Source organism: Electrona antarctica (genome assembly GCF_951216825.1).
Source record: "Electrona antarctica genome assembly, chromosome: 10".
NCBI lineage: Eukaryota > Metazoa > Chordata > Actinopteri > Myctophiformes > Myctophidae > Electrona > Electrona antarctica.
The window spans coordinates 23,804,532-23,828,272 of record NC_136791.1 but is presented as its reverse complement, the minus strand read 5'-3'; the positions used below and the strand labels follow the sequence as shown (position 1 = coordinate 23,828,272).

Below are 23,741 nucleotides of genomic sequence, written 5' to 3'. Positions count from 1 at the left end.
AGAATTACAATGGTTCCCAACCCTTTTTTTTTTCTTCCTCGGAGGCCCCCCTTCTTACATCTGAAAAGTTGACCCCCGTGCGAACACACACACTCGCGAGTCACACCACCATATAGTTCACGTACGATGAATATAGACGATCTACAAGCTCGAAAACACGTCACGACACGCGTTGAGCGCATGCGTTCTTAAAACTTAAAATCTCGAAAACATGACAACATAATGTCATGCTCAAAACAGAGATGCCAGGTTGAAAGTGGACAAAAGCAAAGGTGTGCTTTGGCAATCAAATAGATTACAATTCACCAGGTAACGATTCGATTTGATTCTACGATGCATCGCACCTCTCTATTTAATGCACAACATGGAACATTTTTCATCAGTCAATACAAGCAGTCAGATATACGGAACAACATATTTTATTTTGAATTATATTATATGTAATATTATAAATATTCTAAATATATTATATTTAGGCTTTGATTATCAATTATGTCACATTGCTGTATTGCTGCACCGTCGAATCGCGGTGCATGGCTGAAATGATTATTTTTGACACCACTAGAACAGTTGTGATTTTGCGCAACGTCTCAACGCGGCCTCGTCATGCTGTGACCTTTGGCACCCCCGCAAGCGTGTCCCAGACCCCAGGTTGGGAACCACTGTAAAATACGCTACGATTGCTGATAAACACGCCTGCAATCGAAAAGCGGTCACACTATATCAGCCACACTGCTGGATATGCTAGTCACAGCTAGTGTATATGTATGAACTTCTTAAACCCTCCAGACTTAAAACTGTACTTTGTCTGCTCTCGTTTTCCTTCTACACACTTTTCGCCGGTGCTTTATCCCTAATCCCTAAACTTAATTTCCTTTGTTTTTATTTTCTTTACTATTTTGAAAAGCATTTTTAAATAGTTCAAATAGCCGCTCTACAAGCTCACAACGTGTCGATGCAGAGCAGCTATTTGAAGTATTTTAAAAGGTTTTTCAAAATAGTAAAAAAAAGGAGGCAAAAATAGTTTAGGGATAAGGGGTAAAGCACCGGCAAAAATAGGTCCCTGTATGTCTTCGACCAGAAATAGCCGATCTAGTAGCTCACAACGCCGGCTATTTCTGGCAAATGTTTCCCCTCCCCCCCAGAATAAGGGGTGTTGGGGTTCAAGTGTTTAAATTGTTTTTGTATGGGCATCCCTTTAAAAGAAAAGCATTTTACTAACATAACTGGTATGAACAGAGAAATCACATCAAATGCCAGCTAAAATGTTTCTTGTATGGATAATTTTCCGTGCACCTTTCTTACTGGTATACAGTATGTACCATTGGTAGTCAAATACATTTTCATTACTTCTTAAAAAATAAAAAATGCAGGCGCACACACACACACACACACACACACACATTCAATAATATCCTTAGAATATAAAACAAACAGCATAAGGATAAAACTAATCATTCAACTCAAATAAATTAATTATAGGTAATCAGATTCCTTTCTGCATTCAATTCAAGGAAGAAATATTTGTTAATCACTCCCAAAACCATGTCATTAGCAGACCTATGTGAACAGTGAGGTTATGTGAATTCATATTCACAAAATAAAAAGCATATATTATATTTTTGTCCTATAGGTATGCGATAATGCGACACATTCATTTACAAATGTGAGAGGAAGCACTTCAAAATGTTTTCAGCTCAGAGGCTGACAATACAGGATAGTTATAGTCTTATCAAACTACAGTGGTGTTATTATGTATGAGATTAGAAATGTTTTGTAATTTACCGCAGACACACCCATCTGGTGTCTGAAAAGGGTACTCCAGGACTGCCGCCCAGTCATTTAATAAGGCGAGACTCTTAGTTTGAAAGCCATTTCACTCTGAAGACGAGATCCAGGAAGTGAATAATCGCTATGTAACGTGTGAGGGGAGTTGCACCACTCAGTTCACACGGGTGTGATTTTTTTTCATCGCACCGCAACCAGTGTTATGAGCGTGTACAGAACACAGTTGTGAACCGCGATGAATTGATATTAAAAAAGGCATCAAAAGGCGAACTCGGCGCAGAGGGCGTTTGGACCGGGAGGCATGAAAAGGCGATATCGGCGCAGAGTGAGTTAAGTCATCTGGAAATTGTAATGCGTCATACGCTAAGATGAATTTGCTTCTGTTGAGCTGCAAATTCAGTACCACCTAAACTTAAACCCTCTATACTTGGTCAAAACAGACCTGTAAAGAGTTTGGTGAGATCTTATTTCGCTCTACACAAATCGATTCGCCAAAAACAGCAGATCTACATGCTCGCAACGGCGTTGTTGTGAGCTTCGTACATCGGCTATTTTGGGGCGAACGTTCCGCCCAGAACAGGGACGCACGCTGGGGGTTCAAGTGATTCACAAAAGTGGCATTTTACGTTTTACGCATATTTTGATTATCGCGATTATTTTTGCCATGATAATCGTGACGTGTCACTGTCATAATCGTCCCATATCCCTACAGACCATGCTTCAGATGGCAGGAAAACAAGACCAGTCGGTAACACTGGCATGCTTAGAGGTTTGGAGGGTAAATAACAGACTACGATACAGTGGAGTGAACAGTAGTTCTCACTAAAACACGTTTTAGACTACTGAAGATGAGTTGACATAAGAGCCAAACCTGCAAACATCACTTCTTGAAAGCAGGGAGCGGCAGCTCCGAGTCAAAATGTCTTTTCCGGCAGCAGCAGTCGGATTTGCAATGAAAACAGCTCAGACCGTCAAAGGAGAGTACTCAGTTGCACTGTCTCCGCTTAGTGCCATGCAAATGGTAGCTCCCAAATCTGAGAACGCAGCGCTCACACACACACGCACACACACACACACACGCACACGCACGCACACACGCACACACAACTTTAGCGCACATTTTCAGCAGCAGTGTGGTAGCGTTTAATGGGTTGGGATTCTAGCTGAAGCCCTCGTCATATCGCCCTCGTATCATCATGTTGAGTAAAGGCCCCACCTGGAAGAGACGGAAGGATTCATCAATTAATGGCGTTTCACGTCATGAGACGGAACGAGGCAGATTCTACAAAATGTCTTCTAAATCCTGACAGTTTTCTGAAAAACATATGTTGCTATGCTATATCAGTGGTGCTTATTAAACCTTATTTGGCCGTGGACCACACACCCCTCCCCCCAATCTGAAAACATTTTGTTCCAGGGCACCCCAAGAAGCAAATTGAGATTTTAGTTAAAAATGTTGCCTTCAAAAACCAGATGGACCCGTACGGGTCCATTTGGTTTAATTTCACGCTCTCAAGAGTTAAAGATCAATAAGGGTCCAGACCATTTGGTTATCCAACTCTCCATCATTTAGCTGGGGACGACCTGGAACCGCATCAAGGAGACAGCGGTCCCCGTACCACTGGTTGAAAACCGCTGTAACTACACTTTGTCTTTCCAGGGTTGTTTCACATACTACACTGTGTCTTTCCGTGGTACTAATTCAGGTAAGCCATAAATATTCCCAGTAATTGGGTCACGGAGAGGGTCAGTATACCGTTGGGATTCCTAAACGGACGTCCTGAATGTGGAGCAGCTTTACAACGTGGTGTGATGTTCCAGAGACTGCAGTGGCTGGCAGGGCAGTGATGTGCTGCTACGGTATGTTCCACTTCTGGAAACAGCACGTCAAAGACACTGGGGTCTGTACTTATTTACCCATTACTAGAGATGCTCCAACTCCAATACCATTTTTTGGTAAACTTTTGGTTTCTGCAACCAGTTATTTAGTTTTTACCCCCCTTTTCTCCAATTTAATTTCATTGTTATGCCCTGTACTTGTAATGATACTGGAATGTTCAATTACAGGGCTCGAATTGTACGTTAAAAAAAGGCTTCATAGCCCATTTCGATCATTTGATTTCTAAATGATAAAATAATTACAATATAAATGTAATGTGTATGAGATTGATGCATTTTGTGTTGTCACATACATTTATCAATAGCCTACACATTCATTCTACACATTGATTCTAAATATTTACAACAGTACTTTCAAAAGAAAGTGACGTTTTGGTCACAGCAATCAATTGAATGTTTTGCTATCGGGTCGGAGTACCGGGACCTTTACCGACAAGAGTACGAGTACATTGGGTATTGTATCTCACCCCGATACTGGTTAACGGTACAACTCCACCCATTACTGCTCAGCAAGCAAACCAACCAACAAACAAACATGAAAGGCAAGGCGTTCGTTGTTTTTTTACTTCATGTGCGTCTCCCAGCGCCTCTCCCAGCATCTTCTCGATGTTCCTCATGATGGCCACCTTCTGATGAGCTCGGAGAGGGTACTCTATCCTCTTGGGCGTGGGTGCACCCTGAACACAGACAGCAGTGCACACGTGTTTACAAAAAGACAAACGGCTACCCCTTAAAGGACATTTAACAAGTTAAGACCACAGAACAGGGGTGCTAGGGTTCATGTGGTTATGGCCAAGATAATTCAAAGGAGTTTAGTTTAGTTGATCATCTTATACATCGACATAAGGAAACTGTTACATAGGTGATCAAAAGGAATAGGCTGAAGCTGAAAGCGTATAAGTGCATATCGTACAACAAAACTTCATTTTAGTTACTCCAAATGATATATATTGTCTATTCTAATCTATTCTAGTGAAATAACAGCTTTCATACCTTGTACCAGAAGTTTACAGTGACCGTTACTCCACCATTTAGCAGGGACTCAATGTGATGCCACCTGACAAAAACAAAGAACCATTTATTAAAACCAATAAGATAAGAACTTTATTTGTCACTGTATGAGACATACAACAAAACTGTATTTAGTGCATCCATACAAACAAACTGTAGTATCAACAAAGAAAAAATAAACACTGATGGAGCAACACCATCCACAATTCCCCCCCCTCCCCCAATCTACAATCTCACAACCCGCCGTGAGCTCGTAGATCTGCTATATTCGCTATTTTCAAACATTTTGAATATTTGGGTGCACCCTAACCCTAAGCTCCGGGACAGCACCCCTAAACCTAACCTTAACCCTCTCCCAACCCTTAACGCACCCCTCACCAACCTTAATCCGGTCGTCTTAACGAACCCCTCAACCAACCTTATGTCTAACCAAAGGATGCCTCCCGCTATGGGAACCAGGTGGACAGTGATGTAAAAAGTGGAAGCAGCAAGCACAGTGATGTGTCTGAGAATAGTTTTGAGGTAGACGTTTGTTCTCCTCCATCTCCATCTTAATTTGACCAATACGGTCACATCAATCCAAAACAGTAAAGCTTTGGTTTAACAACTTACCAGTGTCTAGATGGGATCAGGAAAATCATGTCACTTTCAGCTACATACCACTTCAAGAGGAGCTAAATAGGCGAAAGAAATGTTGCTCAAATATTCGGGAGGCATCCTTTGGTTAGACATACTGTAGCATTGGTTTTACAACAACACGAAACGGGTTCCGAGATCACCAATTCTGGCTGCACATGATGCACCCAAAAATCTGCCGAGCGCAACCGATAATTTCCATTGGTCACACCAGTGCACCTTACATTGAGCAGGTCTGTGTATGTGTGGGTGCACCTAAATTATATGCTGGTACATGAACAATATTATGTAGGCGGAGAAGATTTGGGGGTCAAATCCGGAAGTAAGCTTTAAGTAGGGCATTAGTAACCATTATAAAAATGGGTAGCTCAAATCACGCATTCTGACTGGTTGATAGGTGTGGTATAATATAATAAAACAACCATACAGTATGGCAATGTCTTTGTACAATGCTTCATCACTTTGCAGCTAGGCTACTGTGAGTCTAAACCAAAAATCAGCAACGTTTACTTGCTGAGTGCATTAAGTTTGATGACAATCTCCCCGGTATATTTTCAGATATTGTGTACTGTGCAATTGCAAATGTAGTTGACTTTTTTGTAGTAAATATGCTGGAGTGACAATTTTGCTCTAATGGTGGTGGCGGGGCCAAAGCCTTCTTCTGCGCTAAACGGTGCAAAAAAAGAAACCCGAGTGTGCCGCCTGTCTGCCCGACGTGAGTATGTTGTCACGAATTATGGCTTGAATGGCATCACACGTGTCAGCAGCACAGAGTGCACAGGTGAAGCTGACGAGTAGAAAAGGTGACAGAACAGAGAGACACAGCAGCAGGGGGAGGCAGGTAAAGCATTCAACAAACTGCTGGACCTCGTGTCTCCCTCCACTGAGCGGCAACGGGGCGTGTGAGGTGTGGCGGAGAAACCATTAAACCCACAGCCACCTCGCTCCGCCGCCAACTAAGCCATGCAGCGAAGCATGCTGGGTAAGGCAGACAAGACATGATTGGGTCGACAGACTCTGTGGCTCATCAGAAGCCAGTTCACACACACCGCCTCACACACTGCACCACGTACGTTCAAACACCACACTTAGCCTCATTATAGCATAACGCGGCATCCAAGTCAAGATTTAGGCCAGCGGTTCTCAAGGTTTTAATTTCAAAAGACAGACGTCTAATAGCTATTAGACATCTATTAATAGCTATAGCTATATACTATATACTAATAGCTATAGACGTCTATTGCTCAGTGGGATGTTGACATTTAATGTGAAATCCAGCGTATGTGGAGGGCAGTGCACGGGTTTGCACTTCACTAGGCCTGTGCGAGTGCATCAGCGATTTCATCTCATTTACTTGTTGTCGAGTGAGTGAGTGAGTGAGTTAATGTCTGTATCTTTGTTTACTCCTCAGCGTTTACAGGTGAAACCAGTGTTGAATGTTCATTGGATCGGATGTCATGTCATTTGTGAAAATGCTACAACCAAACCATTCATTCTACCATTCACATGTTTTGTACCAGTGCTGGCAATTCACATTTGGGTAGCATATTTGGCTTAACTTCATCTTTAAGTTTATAGGCTAACACAAGAAAATCTGTGAAAATGAAAATGAAAAATCGGACAATTCCACTTACCAGTACATAGGGATATAAAGTACGTCTCCTGGACCAACAACAGTCTCATAGCCCACTATATTTTTAAAATTGGGAAACTTGTCATAGTCGGGATTATCGAAATCAACCTGGAAATAACAAAAAATACACTTCTTTAGGAAGATATAGGAAAAAAAGTAATTCAAGCAATTTTGCATATTTTTTGTCTTTGATAATTTTTCTTGTTCTCATCGTTGCTTTTATGTCTAACGTGAACATAATTCAAATACTTTAGCCAATCACACAAAAACGTGTTATCTGACCCGATAAGCTAAACTTTAGCAGATGTTGTCGTGTGATCTGCTAAACTTTAGCCGATCACACAAAAACACCTGATCAATTAAAAAGCATGTGAATGTTATGGAAGTGTCTCACCTGGCTCTGTCGGTCGCATGGGTGATGGACAGGATACGGATAAAGACACTCAAACTGATCCGGAGGGAACAGGATGCACCTCTTGTGACCCTTGACCTGCGCAAAGAAGTTCTGCTGCTCGTCGTAATGCGCCGGCGTTACGTTGCCTGTGGTGAGAGAAGACACGTTGATGTGAGGTCGTAATGTGGCCCGGTGCCGGCATAGCGGTCCAGGCACCTTAGCTGGTAATCCAGCATGACAGTGCGTCATAGAGATTCGGGACAGTGTGTCTCGCGGGTTCGAATCCCGATACCGACGAACTTTGCTGTATGTCCCCCCCCCCCCCCCCCCCCCCCCCCACCCACCCGGTAGATCCGGGTCAGCAGTCTATCGTTGGCTCTTGCGTCCACCAGGTGGCAGTTAACCTGTTAATAAACGGATAGCAGTGGGCCACGGTTATCTTACCCTGCATGCCGATGAGCAGCAGATTAGACGTCAGCTGTCCCCAGTTTCTCTTGGCCTGCTGCTTATTGATCCAGTTCCAGTTGAAACCCAGGAAGTCCACCACGATCTTCCTCCCCACCGTGTCATTCAGGGTCTGCTGCAGGTAAACCCTGATGGACGGAGATGGACAAGATATGATATTTCCTGTTTGTTGTTATAGAAGTGTATGTTTGTATGTCTCTAAATGCTCTGATGAATTGAAAATGGTGCACTGTAAACAAGTGTAATGCATTATCATGTTGTCATTGTAACAGTTTTTGTATTGACCTGTGCTTTCGTTTGAAATGTACCCATTCAGCATACTGTTAATACATTTTCAATCAATCAATTCAATATGCGACATGCAATATGCTACTGAAATTGCAGTTATTGTGGAGGCACCCGTTACTGTGAACAAACGCTCTATAGAAATGATTACTATCTAGAGCTTTAACATTTAACAATACATTTTTGTTTTAACCATCAATTATCACTTCGCTTACACTGGCTGCCTTTAAAAGTTCTGCAGAATAAGCTAACAATGTGGAAATCTCCTTTCCATGCCTGTCGTGACGACTCTGCTATCCTCCTACCACCCTTGCCTTGACACACCACACTCCTCTACGCCTTCTCTACCTACACCACTTTACAGTGTGTGTGTGCGTGTGCGTGTGTGTGTGTGTCAGTCTAGTAAATATGCTATTACTGCAATTCCAAATAGTGCCACAAGGTAGTGCCTCTCTGCCTTTGTTCGGTTATGATGTACTAGAACTAGACTAGAGTTTGTGTGTACTGTGTTACTTCCCACTTACGGAAAAGAACTACAGTGAAATACCAAGACTACTAACTACTAAAACAATTCCACATTTGATCAGGGTTAAATGACCAATTAATAACATTTCCTCTGGGGGGGTTGAAGTAACTACAGATTGTATTTTTGTTGCGGACTGTGGACGATTAATGTGAAGCGATTAGACAGAGAGATTACCGTGTCGTACAGTAGTATGATTTTAAGTAGGTTTTCCCTCTCATATAGTTTTTTAGCATTATGTTTTTGGGTGGACTTTTCTGTTTGCTGCGCGTGCTGAGTTTTAGTAGTTTATAAAAGCCAATCTTTTTTAACTGTAGTCTGAACCGTCCTTTTTCTTCTGTTCCTGAACAAGAGTTGTCTTGCAAACTTGAAGGCGTATTTATAATTTACGTGAGTAAAGTATTAATGTGTCAATTCTTAATGATAATGACTTTAATTGTATAGCGGCGCTTTTCGAAACAAAGTAAAAGTCAGAATAATGACATCGTCCCACCCAGACTCTGACCTGAAGACATAAGTACAAGTTGCAGCGTGACATAATTAAAACACACGCATGGCATCACCCTAATAAAAGAGACTGATATTCCTGCAGCCCAAACCCCATTCAATTACTTCACTTTATTCAGATGTTGTAAATATATTTTAAATATAAAAACACTTCAAAAAAATCAGTGTCACACTGATGAAGGCTGGATAGCCGAAACGTTTGTCCCTGTTCAAATATGAAATAAACAATTTGAACTGAAGTCTTGGTGTGTGCAACCCACCACAGTTATTTTTTATATGTTTTGAACGGGTAGCGCAGTAAGCGCACCTACAGTCAGAGCGCGGTGGTCACATGAAGAGAAATATAAAAACACTACAATACCAACAAAACAAATGCAGAAGAGCACACACACAACTCGACTGCGCGCCTTCTGTACTAGTGTACATCCCTGGCAGTGTTGTTTTTGGCAGCAGATTTTATATTTTAGTCATCTGGAATGTTTTAGTGTTAGTCTAGTTTTAGTCGACTAAGTGTCATGCGATTTTAGTCGACTAAATCTACAGTTGATTTAGTCGACTAAAATGTATTTTGGCGGGCCTTGATGCCGTTGTAATGACAGATTTTACCCTGGCTGAAAATAGCCGATCTACAAGCTCACAACGTGTCACAGCGCGACACGTTGTGAGCTTGTAGGTCTGCTATTTTCAGCATGCAAACCAAGTGTAAAATGACTTATACTGGATCTCTTGTCCACTTGTCCCTTCCTAACATTTTAGTCTAGTTTTTTAGTTTTAGTCGACGAAAACAACACTGATCCCTGGGTAGGTTCCAAAACCCTACCCTGGAGCTCAGACTGTTTTCTGCATCCATATTCACTCAAACTTATCAACTCCTCTGGGACGATTGCTGGCTGCCGCATTACACCTGACCATGCTAAGCTGGAACGTCCTGTTACTGTGATGTCTGTAACTAGACATCAGAGTTCAAAAAGTTTGGATTCTGATGAACAACACAGTAGCGTCAAACAATGTCTGCTGGTTAAATACTAAAAGAAGACCCCATGTGCTGCTCCACTGTCTTTTTGGGAGCTAGTTATTGATCTGCAAATCCATTACTAAGAAGACATCTATCCTGTCTCTATCCTGGAGGAGCCCTGTGGGTTTGCTCTGATGATACTAAACAACTAAAGTGCACCCTGAGGACTGCTTATAGACTTTCAACACATCACCCAACCGAGCTGATGTACACACACACACACACACAAACACTGAATGAACTGCCAAGAAGCCTAGAACATGGTTTAAAGACTGGGTCGAGATTTCTATTGGGTCGCCAAAATATTGTTTTTACATATTTAAAAATAATAATAACCTAAAAGGGCGAGGTCACGTGCACGCATCCGCCCGACAGCCCAACCCGAGTGACAGCAGACTGCTGGGCGAGCGCTGGCGGCGCTTTGGCATGGGGGGTCAGATCAACATATGGAATAAAGAATTCTGTGCTGGCCATAACTGTGACAACGTGAACTCGGCGCTTTAAACTTTAAAGCAGTGAGTTCACGTTGTCACATGGAAACAATGGCTATCTCTTCTGAACGGTCATCTAACTACCAACAACGTTGTTCTGAGAGTGACCAAGCACCGACCGGAGGAGACACTCCCGTTTGTGGCCTATATGCTGAGTGAATTTAACAAATTAACAAGAGCAACACTAGAGCAGGAGCTAATTGGAATGATTGAGATTAATTCAGTGGTGGAAAAAGAACTCAATTGTTTTACTTAAGTAAACGTACCAATACTGCAATTTAGAACTACTTTGTAGTAAGTAAAAGTACGGAATTGAAAATGTACTTGAGTAAAAGTACAAAAGTATCGGCATCAAAATGTACTTAAAGTACTAAAAGTAAAAGTGCTCATATTGCAGAATGTCCCATTTCAAAAGTTCAAAATGTGTAGAACATCTATTGAAAATAGCCGATCTACAAGCTCTCAATGTGTTGCGTTGTGACGCATTGAGAGCTTGTAGATCGGCTATTTTCAAATCGCCGAAATGTATAGGGTTGAAGTGGTTAATGTATGTTTTTTTAAATCGCCAAAGTAACTAGTAACTAAAGTTTTCAAATAATTGTAGTGAAGTAAAAGTAGAAATCTTGGCTCCGAGATGTAGTGGAGTAGAAGTAAAAGTACTGGAAATTGGAAATACTCAAGTAAAGTACAAATACCTCAAAATTGTACTTAAGTACAGTACTTAAGTAAAAGTACTTTCCACCACTGGGATTCATTACAGAATTACACATTTTGGCACGCCTATCTCATCATCAGTGACGGGCTTGTGGCTGTCCTTGGACCAAGTGGCCGCCAGACTTATCCTGTGCATTTTACAGAGGAAACCAGAACAAAGCAGTTTCTCAGCCTGGGTTCACATCTCGCACGCGCCAGAGCTGTTAATGCTGCATCCCATAAGACATCACCCCTCACCTATAGTCTCTCAAAAAACAAAACAGATGCTCCATTATGCACCGTCTGTGCTGTCGGTGCAACGACCGTTTCCTCCAGGATTATGCACCCCATGCCGGACTCGTACGCTCACCGGGAAGGATGCGTTGTTTTTTTTAATAAAACAAAATAAAAACATACATAATAAATATCAAAACTTAACAAACAAACTTAAATCAACAGAGCAATGCTTTCAGTTTTACATATTCCTGCTAATAAACACATCTTTGCGCACTTAAATGCTGTTTGTATTCACTCCAGTGCGTCTCCTGTGAGCAACATAGTCTTTCATATCATTCATTGTACCTGCATGATGTGAATAAAGTAAATGATGTGAATAAAACCGCTGAACCTCACAAGGAGAGCGTTCTTCAAACGCCAGTGAGCAACTTTCATTGAAATGAATAGCTGGGGGCGGGGCAGTCCAGCCTCTAATTTATATATAGCTCTATCTATGGCATTGCCCCATTTCTGTTGGCGGATTGTTCACAGTCACAGGCCAGCTTCAGCCACGCATGGTGCACAAACCTACCTCATCTCAGACACAGGTTCAACCTTTGTGAGAGTTTTTTTTTAACATGTCACTCTAAACTAAGACTGTCACGATTACACGATGATTAATGATTTAATTGTGTTCTTGGGCATTGAACATGGGAACATATGAATGCAAGTTTAATTTCTGTTTGGTTACAGGCTTCATAATCGCAAATTGCACAGGGCGGATATGACAAATAACTTAATAATAATAATAATACAGGCTTACCACTGCATAGTTACAACCCTCAAACAAAAGAGACCCCGCAAAGCGACGCTGAGGCCTTAGACAATGTTTTGTGCCCATCAGCCACACGGACTTCCTTGTCGCGGACATGTCGCTATGACACACCAAGTGTCCCTGACCCAGCAGTACCCGTCACGGACTGTGAGTCTGAGAACCACTCGAATGTGACGTACACTGTGCGTCTGACTCACACTCGGTTCATACAGGACAATATATGACCTCACTGCCCCAGAATGATGGTTGGTCGGGCAATGAACTGGAATGCATAGCCTGGATATAAGCCTGGCGTGCACAACATGACCGATTTTGAAATATTAAGTGCAGTGTGTGATGTTGAAAATAAGAGTTAAATAGCTCTATATTCTGATAGTAATCATAGCTGGATAGACTAGCGTTTGCCCGGAACATCCAGGCCCCCAGAAACGCGCCCAGGGGGCCGGGACGGGCGGGACGGACGTGGGGCGAGCCGCCCCACGTCCGAAACGGTTGAGAAATGACAGAGTTACCGTGTGGGGGTCCCCAGGGGGTCCCTCTCTACTGTACTGTACTCTCACTGTACTGTACTGTCACACCCAAAATCATCATATATACAGTTAATATGTGTGTGTATTAGGCTGCACAACAGTGACACTTGAGAACCAGCCAGGGACCCAGCCAGAGACACACAAAGCTCCATACTATAGGAGTGGTTGCACGTCTTGCACCACTCAAAAATAATGGGTGAAATTGTCAACGCACCTGAAAATACATTTTCGGTTTATTAAACAGCTGGAGAGACATGGAGACTCCCGTTACTGTGAACAAACACTCCATAGAAATTAATACTATGTAATTTGACCGACTTCAACTTTTTAACATTACATTTTCAACCATCAATTAATCAATCACTTCGCTTACACTGCCTTTAAGTGCTGTTGAATAAGCTAACAATGTGGGAATCTCCTTTCCTTGCTGCCTGTCGTGTCGACTCTCTGAGTGCCATCCTCCTACCACCCTTGACACACCACACTCCACTACGCCCTCTCTAACTACACCATGCGTGTGCGTGACTGCGTGTGCGTGCGTGTGTGCGTGTGTGTGTGCGCTCTTGTTTGTGTTCAGGCCAAGTCAGGTCAGAGAGCTAAGCACTTACCCAGATGCTAAATCCTTAGTCATTCCCCACAGCTTCCCGTCATAAAATTTCAAAACAGTAAACACTTTCCGCTTCTAAGCACACCTGTAGCACGTAGCCTAGCCTTACACCCTCTTGTCTCTATAATGCACCCATTTAGAGTTCAAGTAAGGTGAGCATGTAGTCACATGCTCTTGTTAATATTAACATATAATAATATGGTTAATATTAAAATATTAACCAAATTGGAATCATTGGAACACAGGTTCTTTTTTTCCATCCATATCCTGACAAGTAACCGCTTTGGGTCTACAATGTGATAAACCAAAATATAATGAATTGCATTTTTTAAATATATATAAATATACCTCTCCTCTCCTTCCATTTCCTCCGTCGTATGCATCTTCTCCACAAAGTCGGAGAACTTCATTTCCATCCGCTGTGACTTGGGGACAAAGTCCCCGAAGTTCGCCATCTTCTTCTCATCGTAGTAGAGGAACTTGTGGTTTTGAGCGATGTACACGGAGAAGTCTCCATTCCCGATGTTCTCCTGCAGGTAGCCGATGTCCCACTTCAGGGCCGGATACACAAGGTTTGTGTCCGTTAAAACCACAGGTTCCTGGAGAGACACAAAGACGTTAACACCACAGGCTCATGGAGAAGTGAACTGATACCCATTATGGTAGTAGAGTGGCCGGATGGTAACCGCAAGGTTGCCAGTTCGAACCCGGGCTCCCCCAGAGTTAGTGTCGAAGTGTCCTTGAGCAAGACACTGAACCCCTCATTGCTCCTGATGTGCTGCTTGGTGCCTTGCATGGTTTCCGCCGCCATCTGTGTATGAATGTGTGTGTGAATGGGTGAATGTAATGCACAATCTATGTAAAGCGCCTTGGATAAAGGCGCTATATAAATGCACCATTTACCATTTTCATTAAGCACTGACGCCGATTCTACAAAATGCCTTCTAAATCAATAGTTCTCACATTCCCAGAGCTGTCTCCCGGATGGGCTTGGTTTCGAGGTTATTATTCTGTGAGGACAGTGAGGTTAGGGTTAAGGTTAGGTTAGGTTTAGGCATAGTGAGGTTAAGGATAGGGTTAGGCATATAAACCGCGTAGAAAGCTCCAGGAAAGAGGTAGTCCCGGTTCACAACCTTTTCTGGATAAAGGCCAGCTTGAAAACCCAGAACTGACCACTTAACTTGTTACGGTGTGGGCGGCGTGCATTTTAAGAGCACGTCCATCGTTTTAATGATCATGCAATCGAGTGCGTTCCAGCTCGGGTCAATGGAACTAACGTAGTATATTTTAAGTACCCGCTACCTTTTCATTTTTTTTTCATTTCAACCTTTATTTAGTTCTCGGAGAACACACTGAGGGCTGAGACCCTCTTTTTCAGTGGTGCCGAGATTACAACACATCAACAATGTACAATAGGGGGGACAAAGAAAACAAAACATAGATGAGTAAAGTAAAATGACTGGTAATAATAACATAGTAATAACACATTACATAGTGATCAACTCAATTAAAACAGGTACAGTTGATATTTACCAACGTTGATGTCAAGTTGAAAGCGATATAGAGAAGGAAGAGAGCTGTACTTTAGTGAAGTTTGTAGGGTGTTCCAAGTGTGTGGGGCAGCGCACTTGAAAGCAGTTTTTCCAGAAGTGGTGGAGGTATGTATGGTCTCAAGCATCAAATAGTCTTGAGAGCGTGTATGATGAGAAATAGTTTTCCATTGTAAAAGAGAGTTTAAATAAGAAGGTGAGTTCCCAATTAGAGCTTTATAGATAAATAAAAACCAGTGTTGGTCTCTTCTTGACGCAAGTGAGGGCCAACCAACCTTATTGTACAGTATGCAATGATGGGTGTTATAGCTGTCGCCTGTTATAAATCTGAGGGCAGAATGTTAAACTGGGTCTAAGATTTTAAGTGTGGTAGCTGATGCGTTTCTGTAAATAATGTCCCCATAGTCCAAGGCGGAGATGAAAAGTGCTTCAATTAGTCTCTTTCTAGTAGGCCAAGGAAAGCAGGATCTGTTTCGGTAAAAAAAGCCAAGCTTCATTCGCAATTTCTTTGCTAAAATCTCAATGTGTGTGTTAAAAGTAAGTTTCTCGTCCAGCCAGATCCCGAGATATTTATAATAAGGTACTCGTTCAATGGTGGTGCCATTTGAGGTGTATAGCTGAGGCTCATTTCCATTTAAAGCTCTTCTCTTAGTAAAAAACATAAGTTTGGTCTTTTCAGCATTTAAAACCAATTTTAGATCCAGCAATGATTTCTGGAAAACATCAAAGGCAAGTTGCAACATATGAGTAGATTTCTCCACAGAGTCTGAGAAACAATATAAGATTGTATCATCAGCATATAAATGTATATTACAGGTTTGTAATGTATTTACAGTATTATTGATATATATAATAAACAGTATGGGACCCAAAATCGAGCCTTGGGGTACTCCTTTAGATATATGGAGGAACTCTGATTTTACAGTTCCAACTTTAACACATTGATGTCTCTCAGAGAGGTAATTTTTAAACCATGTACAGGCAATAGGATCAAAACCAATATGATATAATCTTTCTAAAAGCAATGTGTGGTCCACGGTATCGAAAGCTTTCGATAGGTCTACAAATAGTGCAGCACAAAATAACTTATTATCCAATGCTGAGGCAATGTCATTTAAGACTAATGTCGTGGCAGTTACTGTACTATGTTTGGCCCGGAAACCAGATTGGTAAGGACTCAAAACAGAATTATTTTGTAAGAACACTTTAAGTTGATTATTTACAAGGGATTCAAGAATTTTAGAGAGGCATGATAATTTGATTGGACGATTGGACGATAATTATTTGGGTCATTTTTATCTTGTCCTTTGTGCAGGGGAACCACATGAGCCGTTTTCCAGGCTCTGGGAATAATACCAGATGAAATGGACAAATTGAAAATATAGCAGATTGGTTCTGTAATTAAGGGAGTAGAGGCCTTCAGAAGGAAAGGGTCCAGATTGTCCTCCCCAACTGATTTCTTTGGGTCTATGGTGGAAAGAGCATGAAATACCTCACTGGTGTTAAAAGGGGTAAAAGAAAAAGGGGTTTCTGAGGCAGACGGAGTGCTATCTCTAACGGAGATAGCACCTATTTATCGTTATGGCTATAGCTGATCTGCAAAATACGAGATCTTGTAGATCACCTATTTTCTAACAGCCCACACAGGGTTGAAGTGGTTAAACTGATTTTTATGCTACATTAAAAAGGAGTAGATCACCCAAAAATTACTTGAGGCATATATAATTTGATGACCGGTGGGGTCGGAGACTCAAAGAGTCTGTCTGTCCGTCTATCTATGTCAAAGAGTCTCCTATTGACTGACGACCCAGTCATCAAATTATTGGTTCAGGAATGCAACAAAAACAAAAATCTCCATGAATCCAAGGCTCCATAGGGTATGTAATTGATAGAAAATAATTAATTTTAGCTGGGGTCCCCCTGGAACCCCCTCAACGACCCCTGGGGGTCCCCGGACCCCACTTTGAGAACCACTGACCAGTACAACCATGATCATTCATAAGACTCCTGTACACTGATTCACACAATAGTACACTCATATTATAGGAGTCATAATATGATCGTAAGTCGTTTTTAAATGTTTATTTATGTGGTCATCAGCGCTTTGATGAGTTTATGAAACCATCCCAAATTGTATTTTTTTTGCATCTCTCCCTGCTGAATTTACTGCTCATTATGACCGTTTATTATGTGTAATTGATTGATTGATTGATTGATTGATTGCTTCATTAACAGTTTGCAACAAAAAAATCAGCACAGAGGTACAGTTCCATAAAAGGATGCTGAAAGGATAAACCCAGGAAAGCACTATATGGCTTGTTTCCATTGGGGTCCTCCTTTCCTTCTCTCTATTTTTCCCTTTCATGTTTCTCTTTTTTCTTCCACAGACCACACAGTAATAAAACTGAAACTGATTGCAGTGAAGCCTGTGGTGGCACTGCGACACTACACTGGTTTCTATTATGATTTCAACAAATATTATTTCAACACCATGACTGAGTGCTACTACTGTAGGTACATGTGCTACGTGACTGAATGAACGTACACTGGGCAGCTCTCTCTCTGCCTAATGTATGCTACTCCTCTCCACACCACCATGTCGCGCGTCGGAGAAAGAAATAGCCGATCTACAAGCTCACAACACATCGCCGGCGCGACCCGTTGTGAGCTTGTAGTTCGGCATTTGTTTTCGACGCGCGACACCGTCCGTCGTGCGGGGAAAGGGATATATAATAGGACTCGGGTTTCCCATAGCCCGGAGGGACGGGCTAGACGCGCTGTGATTGACTAGGTTTGTCGTTGCCAGGAGCAACGTTCAAAGATCCGACAGCAGAGCAGCATGTCAGTGAGTGGACTCGCAACAAGATAAAATAAAATGTAAACGACGTAGATAAATCAACACCTTTCGACATGACAACGTTGTGTAGAGGAATGCACAACATATGCTTCTTGTTGTGTTTTGTTTTTTTATGGAAATAATTAGCAGTAGGCCTACAGTACAGCATCTTGCAATTTATGATGAATTGAACATGGTGGGTCCAATTGTAAACAAGTGTAATACTTTATGGTGTCGTCCACAGTTAACAGTTTTGTATTGAGTTGTGCTTGAAATCTACTGTAATTCTCCAATCTGTTAATACATTCATCAATCAATCAATGGGTCTCGTGACTCTGGTCCGCAAGATTCGATACACCGCCAAGATACCGATGTACGTTAACTTGTACCTGTCTAAATACTCCCTTAATATCAAGTCCACACCCACAACACCAGAGGGAGCTCAACAAACCATGTACAACCCAGATTCGGCACAAACAAGGGACTAAATTAATTTCACTCCTATGCCAGCAAAATGTGGAACGCCCTACTAGTCAAAAAGGACCACTTCACCACTTTTCAACCCATCTTCACGTAATAGGTCCTCAATAATAATCATGATAAAATACCACCATTCTTTTCTACTCAGTCTGTGTCTCATAGGAGGGCTGTGGGCAGTTCGGAAACCCGTCCACCAGTGACATCATCGTTAGGCAGATCTTTTTAAACAATATGTTTTTTACTAAAATGTTTAGATTTTTATCATCGTGAGAACGATGGCTTCCTTTTTCGCATTGCAACTTTTCAAGCCTGCAGTTTCTGTTAGCTTGGATTCCCCATTGATGATGTCACTGATGGACGGGTTTGTAAACTGCCCACAGCACTCCTATGAGACACAGACAGAGTAGAAAACAATTGTGCCATTTTATCATGATTATTAGTGAGGACCTATTATATGAAGATAGGTTGAAAAGTGGTGAAGTGGTCCTTTAAGAACTAAGACATGTGAATGTGAATCCCTTGACTCCTTCAAAACCGCTCCCCCGGTGCGGTTTTGAAGCAAGTCCCCCCCACCAGCTTTCCCCCTCACTGTATATTTTATTTTCCCTTTTTACCTCCTTTGATGATGATGTCCTGCTTTTTGTTATATAGAAGTGTATATTTGTACGTCTCTAAATGTTCTGATGAATTGAAAATGGTGGACCCTATTGTAAACTTTATGGCTTTATGGTGTCCACAGAACTGTTTTTGTATTGAGTTGTGCTTGAAATGTATGGATATAGGCTACCTATTCTGCATACTGTTACTTCAGTCGATCAAGCTCGAAAGACCAACCGATCCTCCCAAGCTATGGGACAATCATCTCTCAGGTTGCCAGGGATACGGTTTCACTTTCACCAGTGCAGACATAGTTGCCTGCCTGCAAAGTATAACACATATCCCCACACACTTAAATTAAATGCATGATTTTTTAGGGATCTGATTCTGAAAAAGCTTGTCAGCAAGTCATTGAGATAGCAGCATTTCTTTCTTTGTAGATCTGTTTTTTTATTTGTATTATATATGGGCCTATATATATTCTTTATTATTATATTCAAAATCTTTTCAGATGGGGGGCCCGCGGCCCAATTTAAGGCATGTGTCATCTCTGCTCTCACCATCTGGATGCATTAAACTAGGGTGCTGTATGTTTCCATTAGCGGTTTAGCCTGTAATTGGGTTAATGGCTGATAGGGGATATATGACTTTCAAGATGGAAAGAGGGGGAAAGACTTGCATACCATTGCACTTTATGCAGTGCACTTTCAATATTGACCCCCTGGTGTCATCTGGACATTTTATAAATATGCTTACAAATCTCAATCTTTTTAATGTAGTCTTCGTGGCCATGTTACTTTTGTTTTGTACGGTTTTATTCAAATTTGTGTTCCCAATGTTATTTTTTTGTTTTTTTATGGTCATTTCTAGGCTAGCAGTATAAGACCTACTTTGCTCAAAAACTGGTCAATAAATATGGCACGGCCCCCTCTGACGAATTCATGTGAAATTCATGAAAATGTGGTAAAACCCCTTGTGGGGTAGGCTAAGTGTTTATCCATGGAGATGTTGATGAACAGAAATAGACCCTGATGCCTTCTGAAAATATAATCTTTCATTTTCAGCATAACTGAATAAATGAATAAATAAATAACTGCTCATGAAACTATTACTTAGCATCAAATTAAAATGGACACTTGTAGACTGGCATATTCTATGATAACTCATCCGTCTGTATGGTCTGTATCTGTCCAGGTATCTGTCTAGTTGGATATCCAATTTGTTCTGGATTTCTTGGCCCAAAATACACATCAATTAAACTTATTTTGATGTGTAGGACAACCCCCCCCCAACAAACACACACACTCCCCAGTGACCAATCAACCTTCGGCTTTATGTGTCCATGCATGGACATGCTAATGTTTATTTACTTTGCGGGGGAAGGGTGTAGTGTCACTCATAAACTCAGAATGGATGTAAACTCAAATACAGTTTGTTTTGCTAAGACTATATTCACTTCACCTTGCTTGAACCATCGCCAATGAAAAGCCAAATTACTGTAAGCTGACACTATATATAAAATGCACAGAACTGCATATTCACCAATCAGAGGATAACTTGATAGCATCGTTCTTGCTCTGTACTGTACTGTACTGTACTGTACTGTACTGTACTGTACTGTACTGTACTGTACTGTACTGTACTGTACTGTACTGTACAATGCTGCATTCAAATACTGTCCCTCTCAAACAACAACTCTCTAAATAAAGTGGCAGGGTGGAGCTGCTGACCTAAAAAGAAAAAGGGATCTACACTACAAGCTAGGCTCCTTATGCTGTTAGCTTGTAGATCAGTTATTTTAGGCAAGTGACAATTAGGGCAGGACCTCATATCCATTTCTAAGAAGATCTCACATAACAGCTGTCATCTCTGGTGATGAGCACAGCTGTGTTTGGATCAATTCTTTCTAAATTATTTATTTACCTCACCTGTTGTCTACATGAGGTCCCCTGAGGGGGTTCCAGGGGATCCAGATTGATGCTAGTTGTTAGTTGTTGTTGTTAGTTTTAGGAACCAAATGGTCACCCTAAGAAAGCCTAAGATGTTAAACTCTTGAGTGAACAAATGGAAACTAAATGGACCAATTTGGTTGCCATTTGTACACTCTCCGAGTTAAATTAAAACAATGTAGATTGGGGGTCCTCCCATGCAGTCCCAGAGATAAAATCATATCAAATTGGGGTACATGGCCTAGCCTATAGTCACAGTGCATAATTGCATATCAAACTTGGAACAAAAAGAAATGGCTTATTCACTTCACCTTGAAAAGAGTATGGTGATGACTAACGAAATGCTAAATTACTGTAAGCTGACAGTGACACTCATATATAAATGGACAGTCTGCATGTAAACAGAGCTGCTACTTTTACACACATTTAAAATGTGAGTTTTTTTTCCTTCGTTTGTATACTATTTAAATAGTTTTGAGGGAAAATGCTGCCATTTGTCCCAAAATGTCTGCAAAAAATGTGTGCCATTTGTTTAAAAAACGATGCAATATGTGACATAGCTCTGTTTACTCAATGCTGTACCCCTCCAACTCCAACTATATATACTTTCTCCATTTTCAACTGTTTTATATATTTATATTTTGACAATTGCTTTGGCAATTCTCATGCCAATAAAGCTCAATTGAATTGAATTGAATTGAATGTTCTGATCTTGAAGAGAGGATAGAACTTGATAGCACTGCATTCATTCTAGCTCTGGACTCAGAGTCTCAGACCGCACTTATACTGTTTACATACAATACTGTATTTATTGATGACTGATGATTTATTCTTTTCTTTTTTTTACCTCGTTGTTGATGAGCATCTCGGCCCGGGGGTCCGTGTGGGACAGCCTGGGGATGGCTTTGGTCTGGAACGGGTACTGCCTCAGCTGGGACTCGGTCCAGCCCAGGCTCTGGGACTGGAGCCCTGCCTCATCCTCGGCTCCGAAAGCAGCGGAACCCCCGGCGCCGGGATCAGCCTCCACCACCGACGCAGTAGCCATGAGGAGGCCCCGGTTAATAACGAACGATCGGATTCCGTTTTTAATTCGGATTATGTGGCGAAATTAACAAATAAAATAATGTCAATTAACGAGTTCAAGGCATAAGCTGCAGCATATCTGTGTCCCTCTCTCTGTCTTTCCTGCAGACCCGGCGTTCCTAAGCACTGCCTCTATGTTCCTAAGGTGTAAACACACACGCACACGCGCGCACACATACAAACAGCGTTGACAGGCAGAGAACTAACGACACACAAGAAAAGACGGGACGCACTCGGAGAAAGTGTGTGCTTGAACGTGATTCACACTGACCCCTACTGTACTGAAGGGCTAACTGTAACTGCTGCATGGTCGATAAAGGCATATTGTATCTCTACCGGCAGAGGGAGCCACTGTACCTCATTTGTTGGACCCTCTCTCTCTAGGCATGAAATTATGTGCATTTCAGTATCGATAAAGTAGTAGCCTATTTACTTAAGTATAGTAACATAACCGGAATTCAAAATGTACTTGAGTAAAGGTACAAAAGTATTGGCATCAAAATGTACTTAAAGTACTAAAAGTTAAAGTACTCATTATGCAAAATGTTCCATTTCAAGTTTTCAAATGTAGGCCTATAAAAATCTTTTGAAAATAGCAGATCTACAAGCTCACAGTGCGTCGCAGTGCGACGCATTGTGAGCTTGTAGATCGGCTATTTTCAAATGGCCAAAATGGCTGAAATGTTTAATGTATGTTTTGTAATAGCCTAATGATCTAAGTAACTAGTAACTAACATTTTCAAATAAATGTAGTGAAGTAAAAGTACAATATTTGCCTTTGAGATGTAGTGGAAAAGTATTGGAAGTATTGGAAATTGGAAATACTCAAGTAAAGTAAAAATACCTCAAAATTGTACTTAAGGGGATATTTCAATTTAAAAAATAACCTTTCATTTCATCGTCTACTCAGGCTTATGCGAACACCCCAAACAGTTTTTAAGTTGCTCGATTCAATATTTAGATATTTGATATTAATTTTAGCTGTCTTACATTGTAAATTCAAACTCCATTTTCACCATGATAGATTAATATTGTCCTAATGGGCGGCAGTTTTTCATTAAGTGTTTTCATTTATTTTTCAGTCACCAGAAAAAAGGACAGGTATTTTCGAGGAATCTATCATGGTGAAAATGGAGTTTGAAGTTACAATGGGTTCGTATAGGAAGTGGGCGGGGCAGCTAAAAATGAATATCTCTTTCAATGTTTTTATTTGATTTTCTCAACTATCGACATACATTACATTACAAAGACGTACATAGAAAAAAAAAAAAAGACAGAATCAACAGCAAATAATAATACAGAAAAAAATAGCAGTCAGGTATACTCCCATCATACAGTTGAACACATACTTGTTTAACTTATTCTCATACAGTTACACCCATACATATTACTCTTTTCCATTCCTCTTTTAAAAATCTTGCAATAGGTGACCAATCTCTAACAAAGTCAGTAAGATTGCCTCTTATGATAACCTCTCCAATGGCAGTATCGACATGAGTTTTTCGTACCACAGTTTTATGTCAGGGGGATCCTCATCTAACCATTTTTGTAGAATTGTAAGCCGTGCGACATATAGGGCTATTCGTAAAATGTATCTATAAAAATGAATATCAAATATCTAAATATTGAATCGAGCAACTTAAATACTGTCTGGGGTGTTCACATAAGCCTGAGTAGACGATGAAATGACCAAAAGTTTTTTTGAAAGTGAAATATCA

The 23,741-nt window shown here is 41.2% G+C and overlaps 1 protein-coding gene across 1 annotated transcript; it reads right to left on the bottom strand.

The window, feature by feature from the left end:
• Nucleotides 1–994: 994 nt before the first annotated feature.
• hif1an (hypoxia inducible factor 1 subunit alpha inhibitor) lies at nt 995–22,177 on the bottom strand. The gene is made up of 8 exons (XM_079512994.1): nt 21,788–22,177; nt 13,877–14,127; nt 7,806–7,954; nt 7,362–7,507; nt 6,969–7,075; nt 4,681–4,744; nt 4,254–4,364; nt 995–3,004 (listed from the first exon to the last, which is right to left on the bottom strand). Exons 1-8 carry the CDS (start codon nt 21,983–21,985, stop codon nt 2,948–2,950), a joined length of 1,083 nt encoding a protein of 360 aa, XP_079369120.1. The 5' UTR covers nt 21,986–22,177; the 3' UTR covers nt 995–2,947.
• Between the last annotated feature and the right edge of the window lie 1,564 nt (nt 22,178–23,741).